Raw genomic sequence first — 14,303 nt, 5'->3', positions numbered from 1 at the left:
ACTTCTTTTTATAATAAAGGAAAAATTAATGTAATGAAAATACTTAGATGACAAGACCTGGAGTTAGTTCAAAGTCTTTCTAGATGCTACTAAATTGAAAGAATCATTGACTGTCATAAAGAAATTAGAGCTGTATTTGCATTGATTATATTCAATTTTGGAAAAGGTTCGATATTACTGATTTCTGACAGAGAAACATACACTAAATTCTAACTTGGCCTGAAAAAATTACCACCAACCTCAGAAGCATTCCATCCATAATTACTTAATCATCACTGAATTTGCAAAAACCTTTTAAGTAATAAATTTCTCGTCATAGAATGGGTATAACAAAGTGTAACTATAATACTCAATGGCAGTTATTAAAAATATATTGAAACCAGTCGCAGCAGTGAAATCATTTACTTCAGATGATCGGTTGCATTACTTATCTTTCACTTGCAAAAAAGAAATTGACTATTATTTTCTAATGATGCCTTTAAGGAATTCTTGTTTTTGTTACTTAGGATATAGCAAATCCATTGGTAGATAATAGAATGACTTTTGGTGGAAGGGGTTACAATTAGAATCGCACATAAATAAATATAAAAATATATCAGCTGATTAAATAAAGTGAAAGCTATATTTTTTATAGGACGGTATTTACATAATACGAGCTGTGAAATGTGGAAAAATAAAAAGTTTGACAGAGCGCTGTATATATATATATATATATATATATACACATACATAGTAATATTTGATCTTAAAATGAAGATGGTTATTCTTGTAAGCTTATTAAGAACAAACAAAATAAAAAATATATGGACTTGTTTCAATCATTAGTTACAGAGATAATTGCTGTTCTGTATTCAGAAGCATTCTGGAACTTTGAGGGTGTCTGGGAGAAAAGGGAAACATTAATGAAAGTACTCCTTTAATAATTATCTATTGATGGTTGATTGATATGCTAAGGTCTTTATTGACTTGGCTACAAATTTATACTTGGAATTAATAGAAAAGTCAAATGAATTAAAATTATCAGTTTTTTTTTTAATTTCTAGATTTATTGTTTTGTATAAAAAAAAGTAAATTTATTAGATGAAAAATCGCTCACTTTCCTACTCTTAATCAATAACTTAAAATTCAATTCTAGGGAAAAAAAAACAAAAAAAAAAAACAGTAGATGTTTGAAGGACAGAGATATTATTTCGATAATATATATGTCTCCTTTAAAGTGATGCATAAATATTACCAACAAAAAAGCAATGCTTGATTTGAAGGTTCCTGTGGTTAATATAGTGTTTATATAATATCTTAAGACATTATTATTCAGCTACCAGTAATAAATTTTCTGGATCTATCCAAAAATAGGTTTAATCCAAAATCTACTATTTCTGTACATTTTTTGTTAAGAGAAAGGGGAAGATCACGTATAATCAATAGAATTTCAAAAAATATATCTTTCACTGAAGATTATAAATTGGTAATTTGTGAGATTTCAGTTAATGCAAGCAATTTTTTTTTTTTAAATCCATAACCATACAGGTTAATTTCTTTGTGACTTTGTAATTATTTGACAAAATATTAAAATTAAAATCTACAATTTGATTATCTTAATAAAGTAAATAATTGTTTGTTTTTTAAAGAATGACAGAAATTCATTCCTCTGCATATCATTATCGGTAATTTTTGATAAATTTAATTTTGGAAACAAAAATTTAAAAAAAGAAAAAAAATTCTACCCAAATTCTAATAAGAAATTCTTCAACTTAGCAATAACTTTTTTAGTGATGAATATTTGCACCAAAACAAAATAAATGAAACCACTTCAACCTGATTCAACAATAATTGTGACTGAATAAACAAATAAATATTGTAAAACTTTCCAGCTACTATATCAAGCTATCTCATAAAAAGTATAATGCTCAAATATTGTGTTGTTCCAGGCTCAATAGTATTCTTTGCAGGTAATTTTGATATCAATGATATATCAAATTTTTTTTTTAGTAACAATAAGTCTTCCTTCTTATTGCCATATATAAAAGAAATAAAGGAAACAAAATCTTGAACAATTAAAAAATATGCACACAAAATTAATACAAAAATCAAAAAGAGCATAGCTCAATATTAAAATGGTTTGGTCGCTAGAGAATCTCCTACAACAATAACTGTATGGCAGGAAGAACAAATTAAATGTTTAGAGATCTTATTTTTATCCTAATTTTTAAAATATTTTTCAGTGTTTGGATTACAATGCAGATATACAAAGAGAATCTAAATTTACCATAAATTTCCTCAAAACAATTTTTTATAATCCAACCATTTATTTCATTTTTCTTCCATTGAACTTCTGTTTTTTAATATAAAAATTTATATCTATTCTTTAGAGATTTATTCAATTGCCGAGTCCCTTTACATCTAAAAATGATTATATTGTATACAATATAATTAAAAAAATAAAGATAAAATAACAGTAAAGATTTACATCATATTTTTCCTTTGGAAAGCTTTTGCTACTAATTAATAACTAAATAGAATATTTTCAGGTGTACATAACTTTTTAAAAATTTAAGTAAAATACTTCGACCGAATTGAAAAAAAAAATCAAAAATTATTTTAAATTAATAAATTGATATGATGTAAAAAATATTTTTTTCTACACTCACAATTTTTTTTTCTCACTAATATTGTTTTGCAGTCAAAAAATCAAAAATTTAATATTAGCATTAGAATTTATTCACATTTCAAAGACAATAAAAGATGCCAATAGATTGATCAATTTTCAAATATTTTATTAAAAAAGATACAATAAGATCTATGATTTTATATATACAAGATATGTAAAATAAATTTTGTGTTTATCAAGTTATAAATTATCAAGTAAAGTGTTTATCGAGTAACAAATGACTAGTTGCTTAGAAACTATTCTAAAAACAGTAAAAGTAAAAAATAATAATAATAATAATTAATTTGTAAATTTATTCAGTATTGTTCCACTGATTTTTGATTTAATGTTCATCTATTTAGAATCATACATGTATTACTATTAAGTTTTCTGATTTTTGCAAACTGAGATTCACACTACGATAAAATTCATAATATGGAACATCACATTGTCATTAAAAATGCAATAACTTCATGCTATCAGTTGATGGAACAGTTTTTATGATCTATGGTCAGCTCCAACAGCTTCTGCGATGTTATTATAATTGTCAGCTCTAAAATAAATTTAAACTAATTATTATTTAGTAATCTCAAATATTTAAATAAAATCAATACAGCCATTCATTACTAGTAAACAACTTTTTAAAAACATCACAGAATAGTGAAACAAACATAAATAATAAATTCCTAAATTTTTAATAATAAAATTTATTAAAATATTTTTATATAAATTCTTGCCTAAAAGTTTCGATGCATAAATACATAATTATTACAGTCAGTTTTTATTTAAAATAAATTTCAGATAAATATTATTTTACATCACAAAAGGGCTTAAAAATCTCCCCTCCCCTCCTTTTTTCACATGAAGGAAAATCATCCCTATTCTGAAAGTATAATTAAATATCTATTTAATAAAATCTCACTATTCCACTTAAATAAAACTTAATCACAGAGAAAATTTGCTGGTAAGAAATTTGTATTTACCTCTTCTAATAATAAAAGGAAAATTTGAGTTTATCTGTTAATTCTCTATTTGAGCTAGAGCTATAAAATTTGACACAAGCTTTGGAGAGTTAAAATGTGCCCCTCACAGTGTGCTTCTTTTTAATTTATTTTAAATTAATTGAAAATATGAAATTTTTCCATGATAAATTCTGAAATTATTATTGTGCAAAATCAGTTTTAATGCCATATTACAATCAAAAAATAGTTTTTTAAAGATAACAATTTAGTTATTTTGAAATTTTTTTGTTAATAATTTTTATCATTTAATTTCATTATTGCAGTGAAATTCAAGCCATTTTCATTTACTCGTCAAATATTTAATTGTGCGATTTTCTCCTGTAATCAAAAGCTAAGGTCCATTCACGCATGCAATTAACAACACAGAATTATTAAAAATGCATGGCTCTAATATTTGTTACGATTTGTTACTTAAAAATACTTTGTTGGGAATCATTACTATCAAACTGTATATGATAGATTTAATTAAAGTTCAGCACAATTAACATTTTTGGCAAATTAGCTAGTTGCTAAAGATGGTCCATCTGTACTAACAACAAAGATGAAAGTGAATATGAGAGTCTGTCGGTGTGTGTGTTGGTATTTTATTGGATGGACTGTTTAAACTACAGTTAGCGAATTTGACATAAAATAATTTTAGAGTAGAAACATCTACATAGGAGTTTTTTTTTTTTTTTTTTTAAATTTCATTAGAATTTAAAATAAATAAAATGAATTTCTGTAATTTCTTACAAAAAATATTGAACAAAATGAATTTTGCACCGTTCCAAAGCCTAAAAAATTTGTCTGTTTAATGATACCAATTTAACATCTGAATTTTGCTAAAGCAATTGAATATAGTAACCGAAATGGCTGAATTACAGTACTGAGAGCATCAATATTTGTTATTTAACTGAGGATCTTGATAAAAACAAAGATGTATATTTTTTTTTATCATTATTTTAATGGCCATGATAAGAGCTGAATTGCATTTTTACCTAATATGCTTGAAATACTTTCCTGTTTGATATATAAAGATTATGAAATAAAATAATTATTTGGAAAATGTTCAATTTCTTTTTTGTGTGCATGAGTGATTTCTTGATTTTATAGAATGTTTTTAGACTTAGCCAATGCAAGAATCTTTAAAATGCATTTGTCTGTAGAAATATTTTATATTATTTAATTTACACACGTTATATTTTTTATTTTACACAGCTTGTACATTTTGAAAAAAAAAGTTATATTAAAAAGATATGTATCAAACAATAAGATATATTAAAAAGTGCATTACTCAAAACTTATGTATTAAAAGATGCACATTTTTTTTACTAGTTAAGAGAATAAAAATTTAGGAAAATGGTGTCTACATTCTAATAAGTAAATGAATAAAAAATAAATGGGAGAGAATATTCACCACTTTTGTCCAGTAACTATTTGATTACACACCTTAATAAAAACATTATGGAGTTAACTGATTCTTGTTATTTATTAAATTAATGCCTACTTTTCATTAAAAAATATATTTAAAAATTAAATGTTTCCTTAAAAAATATCCATATAAATAATCATAGAAAATAAATAATCAAATCACTCACATTAACAATTCTTTTAACTCTCTTTTGATTTTTCCTATAACTGGAGGTCCTTCATATGTGAGTGCTGTATAAAGCTGAACGAGTGAGGCACCAGCTTTAATTTTTTCATAAGCATCTTCTCCACTTGAAACTCCTCCAACTCCTACTATTGGTATTTGACCTAAGGCATTAAAATATTAGACTATTGATCAGTACCAACAGATAATTTTTTTTAATTTATTATAATTATTTATTGAATTAAACGTCATTAAACAAATAATAAAAAAACTTTCATCACCTTTTGTTAATTTATACATATCTTTAATTGCCTCAGTACTCAGCTGTTTCAAAGGCTTTCCACTCAATCCACCAGTCTCATTTTTATGTGTTCCCTTTAAGGATTCAGGTCTTGAAATTGTGGTATTTGAAATAATAAGGCCATCAATTTTTTTCTAGATGGAAATACAGAAATTATAATGCAATGCTTAAATGTATTTTTATAACATAAAAAAATATTAACGTATGAAAAATTCTTTTTATAAATTTGTGACATTAATGAGAATTTTTCTTTGGTGAAGAAATAATTTATGATGCAAAGGTTTACATTATGTCAGTAGAAAGTCATAGGCATCAGTTAAGTCAGGGAAAGAGTGAGATAAATGTCCTGCTTACAAGTGTTAGGAGTTGGTACGGAAGCAAAACATTAATGTATTTTATTATCTTTTAATGTGAAATATTAGGAGGCACAAAAAAAATATCATACCCAGGGCACCATTTATACTCTGATCACCAATAACGATTGGAAAAATTTATGCCTTGGGTCACATTTACCCTCATTATGCCAGTAATATAGGAAGGCAATTAGCACCCAAGATATATATATATATATATATATATATAATCTTGGGTGCTAATTGCCTATATATGTTCCCCAATCATCATCAATGATTAAGCAGATTTAAATGGCACTAGGGTGTAGTGTCATCTTTTTACAATTCTCATTAGATTTAAAAAAATTACAAACACACACTAAGTTTTTCTTCATGCTGACCCAAAAATTGGAATCTGAGGCATATATATAGCTACCCTTCCCCATGCCCTGTAACTATGCCACTGCATTATATTTCAAATATGAATAAGAATGCAAAATTTTCTTTAAATAGCTCAATTAATTGATTTTTACCATAGAAAACAAGAACTTTGAAATTTCAAATACATTTCCAAAAAAACGATTATCAGAGTAAAAAAAAATAAAAAATACAAGGGTGAGAGAGGGAGAGATAACCAAAATATCACGTGGAGCACAACCTGATATTATAATTCAAAATCTCAAATTTCTTCACTTAATTAAAAATGAAAACTACTTATATCTTTACATTTCAATTTCAATTCACAAAGGAATGAAGTTGAAAAAAAGATTTAAGGAAAAATATCCCTGCTTTAATAAGATAAAATATAAATAGCAGTCTTTCTTGGATTTTTTTTTTTTTTTTTTTTCCAAATTAGTATACATTTTGATAAAAGTTACAAAAATTCATTTGAAAAGAACATTAATTTTTTCAAGATGCTTATAATTTGAATTAATGAATATTTAAAATTAAAAATGTGTCACATTTGTGAGAATTATCAGAGAAAATCTTTGCACAAACAACAGTTTTTTATAACTAATTTTTATGAAAGCATTTAACAAGAAAAGATACCATTTTATACCAAAAGGAATATATTTACCTCTTTTCTAAGAACTACAGAAGCAATATCTTTCTTTTCTTCATAAGTGAGATCTGGAGCGATTTTTAATAAGACTGGAGGCTTTTTATAAGTTTCGTCTCTGGCTGCCAAAACCTGAAATAAAATATTCAAACAGGAAAAAAAGATTTTTTAAAAAAAAAGGTGATAATTTCTGCCAAATTCCAGGTATTTAAATTTTTTAAGATACAAATGCAAGAAAATGACTCTTAATAAATTAATGAAAATAAATACCCATTTACATTAGAAAAATATAATAAATAAGTATATGCTATGGTGCTATGAAAAATCTTAGTTTCCTTATCAAATATTTCATAGCTTGATTTGCATTCAATTTTATAGGTGACAGTATTTTTGCAGAAAGATTATCACTTAAATTCAAAAAAACTTTCTAAGTGATAATATTGATAATTTTACATAGATTCAGCATCAATTTAATATTACAACTGCATTTGCATTTACTGCTGTAAAAGAAGATAATCTGATTCAGTTGTCTTATGAAAAAAATATTAAAAGAAACTTAAGCATTATGAAATTAATCGAGTTTTCATTATTAGCTGGGCTATTTTAACAAATTTGAGCATCCTAGATACAGCTATTCCATGCCCCAACAGAGCCATAACTAGGAATATTATCATTTATGAGTCAATGAAAATGCATAATCAATAATTAACTTACAATATTATTTAGTATGGTATTATACAGGATGATCAAAGAATTTAATATATTCAATGTTATGGCATAGCGCCTAGCTATCTACTATATAAGCTATATAAAAACTGTGACTATCTAGCAAAACGCACTTATTAGTAGTTTGACATAAAGCACTTTGAAAAAATTTGGATTCACCAAAGACAGCAAGAACCACAAAAGTTTAGAAAAATACTATTTTAGAGAATTTTAAATAGTTAATAAATTGCAGAAAATTACATTTTAGAATAAAAACATATTAAAAAGAGTACAAAACCAATATTTTAAATGGTACTTTTCCGTTAGCTGGCGCAAATGTCGCCAATTGTGAATAATTTGGCAGAATTCTACATTATTTGGCGATTTTTCGCTTGCGCCCGGATAATGGAAAAGTATCCTTTAAATATATTTCTTTATATAAATTTATCATTGCTTATTTAACCTTAAAGTATACAAATTAAATGAGTTTACATCATTTTAAAATAAACTCATTAAAATATATAAAAACAGAAAATTAAAAAAATTATAAAATAAATAGAAATAAGTATTTAAAATCACCTTATCCAGTAAGTTTTCTAATTCTTTTCTTTTTTGCAGAGACCTTAATCCTGGAGTATTTGGACTTGAAATATTAACTGTTAAATAATCAGCTGTGAAAGCAAATTCTTTGACTCCTTGAACATAATCTTCTTCAGCAGACTCACTTTCTTTATTTTTACCCAAATTGACTCCAAGGATGCCCCTTTTGTCTCTAACTACCAAACGCTTTTTAACATATTCATGTCCTTTGCTGTTAAAACCACATCTAAAAAGGTAAAATATAAATCCTTATTATGTTTATTTATGGTATCTTGACACTTGAAGACCAAATTTCAAAACAAGAAAGTGATGCAAGTTTTTTTTAATAATAAATTATGTTATCAAAAAAACATAAAAAGAAAAATGTATTTAAATAGAAACTGATTTATATGAATATGTGTTTACATAAACAGTACTGAATGAAATAATAATATGAAAAATCCAGAATGCAAACAGAAATCATTTATGCAAATGCATTTATGATGTGGCATCACCAACCATCATTTGTGTGTGATATGTACTAAAGTATAGAAGTTTATTTATCTTATGGGTGTGAGAGAGAACATAATATTAAGAAATTAAAAAATCAGCAACAACCAATTCTTTACAAAATATATTTTTTTAAATGATTACTTTTCTTTTTTCTTAATAATTTATGGAAACCAATACACAAATCTCTGAGCTATATGAGACTTAAATGTATTAATATATAAATTTATGCATCCAACAATATGTTTTCAAATACTTCTAAAGAAAATTACAATATATGAATAAAATAACAAAGTGAATTAAGTAGAAGTAATGTTTTTAGTGGTTAACGTTAATGTTTTTAGCGTGGTTTTTAAAGTTATTTTAATTTTTTTTTATTTTAGCATGACAGAATTATAACTACCCCCCCCTGAAAAATAGAGAAATATTTTCTACATTGCTTATTTAACACACACTGGAGTATTTATAAGTTTTAAAATAAGAAAGAATTTCTTTGACTGCAATACAGCATCTTGAATGAGTTGGAGACAATAATAATAATAATATAACATTGAAAAAAAGAACATATTAGAAGTATGAGTTTGGTTATTATACTCAAGACTCACTTATGGAGATTTTGATTTGAATTAGAAAATAACTTGACAACTAAAAGGTTATCTGCTGTCTTTTAATAAACTGCCAAAATGTAAATATCACTACAGAAGGAAATGTTAAGCAAGTACATAATATTACTCTTCTCTATAAATATAATCTTCAATGTTAAATAAATATACTAACTAAAATCCAAAGAGATTAACATGTACAATGTTTTACATTAAGCAGTAAATTCTTTATTGCTAATATTTATAATGTCAAGAACCTGAAGACTGGAACCATTTTTGAAGATTGTACTGATAATTTGCTCAACCTTCCTTAAAATTGTATAAAACCAATTAAAGTTCAAAGTGATTATAAATAATGCATTCTTTATAACAAATAAATAGTAATAAATGTTTTATAAGTTTTTAAAATTAAAAATAATTTAAACTTTGAACATTTTTGTTAAAATAATGAAACAAAACAATGAAAGACAATTTCAAAGGTATTTTATATGGCACAATTTTAATTAAAACTTTAAATCAATATTTTTAATTGTAAAGCAATTAATTCAGCAATAAAATATCAGGATTTGTAAATAGTATTTCATTCTTGCTGATTTTATTTTATCAGCAAAACATTATAAAAATTCACCTTTTACTCTGAGAATGGGAATTAAAAAAATAATTATTCATTAAATATGTGGGTTCAATTTTTTTTCAACTTTCAGAAATTAAAAAAGAAAAAAAATCTAATTGTGACTTCCTTTAATTCACAAGGTTTCTAAACATATACATGTGTGTAGAAACCTTATCACATGTATGAAATGTTATCATCATAGAATGGTGCCTTATTAAACTGAAAAAACTTAAAAGTCACAAACATGAACTAATGCTTTATAATTTTTATACCTGTTTATTAAAGCTTCATCTTCAGGTAAGGAAAAAATTCTAGGTTTTGGATTTCCATCTTGAGGCACAGGTGTTACTGTCCCAACTTCCAAAAATCCTATACCACATCTAAATAAGCCCGAAGGGGCTTCTGCATTTTTATCTAAACCAGCTGCAATGCCAATTGGATTAGAAAATTCAAGTCCCCACAAAGATGTTTTCTGAAAAACAATTCATAATTGATGAAAAATATTATTAAATACAGAATAATCTTCTTTTAAAATTCAGAATAGTGAAACTTTTTATATTTCAAATAAGTTTTAAAGCTGATTATATAATTATATACCATAAAAATAAAAATTCATTTTAAAGTACACATCTTTTCAAACTTTTGTATTATTTTAGATTCAAAACATCTTTTTCTGTTGAATATGAGAAATGAATCGAGACAATCAGATACTCTTGTAAGATGTGTAAATATCGCAGGAGGCACTCCAAACAGTGACACATAAATAAGATACAAAATAAGAACATGCAAAATGTTCATAGTATTTTTAAAATGCAATTAAGGTACAGATATCTAATACAAAAGTTTACAATCTGATGGCTATACGAGGAAAGGTATCAGTCTCTTCGCAGTTATCATAGATTTTGATACACTCATCCTATTCTCTGATAAATATTCAAAGAGCCATAATTGTGAGAGCATGCTTAGCAGATGCCCCAATGACAAAAACAGTAAAACTTTGAAGTACACAAGTAATAAGTACTACAATATCATGACAGAATAGATGAAAGTTTGAATCTTTTTTGTAAATGGTTAACAGTTAAAGCAAACAGTCCCACTTTCAAATTACATCAAAAATGAATACCATATCTATTTCAATTAAAGGTATTGAAAAGGAACTCCAGATTATTAACATTTTTAACAGAAGTTTTGAATTGTCTGCAATATTCTTAAGCTGCTATCATGCCATGCCAATACTAAAGAACTTGATTAGGCATCACATCTGTGGCTCTATCTGTACAATGTGATGTCTGGTTGTGTTGATTTCATCTATGTGTGCTTTATTCCTGCATAAATGTGCTAGCTGCTTCTGAAATAAAATGTGAAAAATCTACTCATTGTCTTCAATTCTTTTCTGACAGGTAAGAGCTTTTTCAATGATCTATTTGTTAATTGAGATATAAATGCAAATTTGAACTGAAGTCTAATCAATCAAAGACTGTCTCTAATATTTGAAGTACAAATTTTTATTTTAAATAACATTATCTGAATAGCTATATGGAAAGGATTGCAAATGAATAGTCTGTAAGATAAATGATATATCTTAAGATACCTACAGAAGTTACTAAAAGGCATGCATCAAACTCACAAACTACATAAGTCTAATCAATCAAAGACTGTCTCTAATATTTGAAGTACAAATTTTTATTTTAAATAACATTATCTGAATAGCTATATGGATGGGATTGCAAATGAATAGTCTGTAAGATAAATGATATATCTTAAGATACCTACAGAAGTTACTAAAAGGCATGCATCAAACTCACAAACTACATAAGGAGTACAATGGAATAAAATACTGTAATTGACAAGGAGGCATAGTACCTTTTCCTTACTTAATGTCATTTGTCTTACACTATAAAGAGAAACAACTAAGAAATCTGGTTCTTATATTTCTATTGAAGCACTAAATACATCCACAGAAATATTATCAAAGAGAAAAGATTTATGCAACTGCTTATAATATTATATGTAGTCATCAAAAACTAACTTATAACTGATGTATGCAAACATGGATTTCAAAAATTTGTAATAAAATACTTCCTTCATGATTATTGCTTTTTAATATGATATAAGAATAAAATAGAACAGTAATTCATTAAAAAATTATAAAAGATATTAATCTATTAATATTTCTAAAGAATAATTTTAAAAATATAAATAGTTAGAACAAAGAAAAAGTTAAAAATAATCTCACCAAAAGAGGTCCATCTTCAACTTTACATTTTGGTATTAACGCCCATTTAGCAGCCATAATTCCAATATTTTGTGAAGTTTCTGGTGAGAAGAGAAAATGTAAAGCTGGCATTGCAACATTCTTATAAAACTTTTCATTTCCTTGATATAAACTTATAGCAGTAAAAGCAGCAGTTCCACCAATTGATAGAACAGCCAATGATTTCAATTTTTTCTAGAAAGAAAAAAAAAAAAAAAATTATACATCATTTAGACAATCAAAAAGTAAAACATGCAATTACCACAAAAAAAAGCTACATTTTAATACAAATTTTAAGTTAACCATTTTCAGTGATATTCAAGTCATTTTTTTAAAATTGTTCATAAAAAAAGTGAAATTTGAAGTAATGAAATGAAAGAAATAACTATAATTTAAATTAAGACAGTAATAAACCACAAAATATACATAAAAAACATATGTATGTATTTTAAATGTATTAAATGTTAATGTATGTAATTTTAAAGTTTTATTTACCAAATGCATACAATATGTTACAAGGAAATATTTTTGAGTCGAAAGATAAAAACAATAATAATATAATTTCATAACTTATCTAGAACTAGTAACTGGTTATTATTGTACAATTAAATAGTAAAACAATCTAAATAAAAATGGATAGTGAATTGGAAAAGTCATACCAGCAATATTCTTTGAGACATATTTCACTTGGTAAAATAATAAAAATAATTACATAATAATAGTATGAACACAATTTATAGAGAGAGATGTGATTGCTATCAAAAACTTCAAACACCGATAATTGTCTGAATAGTTCAAATAATTCGACAGATAATAAGGAACAAACATATGTCAAAGACCTTCCAAGCACGTGTTAGTCACCTGAATATCTAAATACAACATAAACAAAAGTTGTCAAGATAACAAACACAGTTACAGTATCCATTTAAACATTAAATAAAATTTATTTGATGAGTATGAGCTTACTAGAGAATGAAATTTGAGACTACTGCAATAAATGAAAATATTTCAAATTTTTTGTTTGATATAAAATTTTGCATTTTGTAGTCGAATTAATAGCAATCCAGAGGCATACTTGAATAAAATGGCGTCCAGGACAGAAAACAAAATAGCTCCCATCAGCCCTTTTAAATTGCTAGTCATTTATTCCACTACATACTCGCCCTGAAACATAATTCCAGGGAAACCTCAGGCATAAAAATGCAATTGAATCCAGATAATTGTGTATAAAATATATTTGAACTAAAATGATCAAGCACATTTTGCGACCAATTGGTCTACCCAAATGATGAATCGTATTTATTTTCGTAATGTCAACAAGGGGAGGGCAGGAGATTGAAAATTCAGTTCGCGATTGCATTTAGTATAAGGGTAGTATACATTTAAAATGTTCATTCACGAAAATATTAAAGCGCAATGGCCAGTCAATTTTGAGAAAATGACCCTCAAACTTTTTGCATAGCTTATATACTAACACTGTGTCGCCGTTGCGAAGCTCGAATAATATAATGGTTAAGACATGGGCGTAGCATTCAGGAGACCCTGATTCGATGCTGAGCTAGCATTTTTTGCTTTTTTAAATATTTTTTCTAATTTATTTCAAATTAACTTAACAATTTACAAACAGTTTTAATTAACATGTTTTTTCATTTTTCATGCAAAAATAAATATGCATTCTTCTAATTCTTAGATTATAATTTAATTTTTAGAAAAAAAAAATTATTATATGATTGCATTATTTTAAATATTCAGAATTACTTAAATTAAATTAACAATTTAAAGATGGTTTCAATTAATATAATACTCATTTTTATATGGAAAAAATAAATGTATTTTCTCTTAATACATGTTATAACTTATTTTTTAAAAGAAAAATATTTATGTTCATGTATATTGTTCTTGAATTTTAATATAATTTAATTTTCAAGTATTAAAATAATTATAAATCTAATTTTAACTATAAAAATATTTCAAAATAATTATTTTTATCCTAAAGTCATTAAAAGTTTTAAATTTTCGGATTTTAATAAAGATAAATTTGTTATTATAACTCAACGAAGCTGTATTTATATCTGGAATCAAAGAGAGCAAACATTCAAAATGTT

General features: G+C 25.5%; 1 protein-coding gene across 1 annotated transcript; it reads right to left on the bottom strand.

Annotated features, from left to right (window-relative positions):
• Window positions 1–2,827: 2,827 nt before the first annotated feature.
• Window positions 2,828–13,306, bottom strand: LOC129985176 (dihydroorotate dehydrogenase (quinone), mitochondrial-like). Its single transcript, XM_056095102.1, has 8 exons — window positions 12,858–13,306; window positions 12,181–12,393; window positions 10,217–10,416; window positions 8,220–8,466; window positions 6,954–7,067; window positions 5,524–5,677; window positions 5,247–5,406; window positions 2,828–3,200 (listed from the first exon to the last, which is right to left on the bottom strand). Exons 1-8 carry the CDS (start codon window positions 12,876–12,878, stop codon window positions 3,146–3,148), a joined length of 1,164 nt encoding a protein of 387 aa, XP_055951077.1. The 5' UTR covers window positions 12,879–13,306; the 3' UTR covers window positions 2,828–3,145.
• Between the last annotated feature and the right edge of the window lie 997 nt (window positions 13,307–14,303).

The sequence above is a fragment of the Argiope bruennichi genome, chromosome 9 (genome assembly GCF_947563725.1).
Source record: "Argiope bruennichi chromosome 9, qqArgBrue1.1, whole genome shotgun sequence".
Classification (NCBI taxonomy): domain Eukaryota; kingdom Metazoa; phylum Arthropoda; class Arachnida; order Araneae; family Araneidae; genus Argiope; species Argiope bruennichi.
This window is presented reverse-complemented; position numbering and strand designations above follow the sequence as displayed.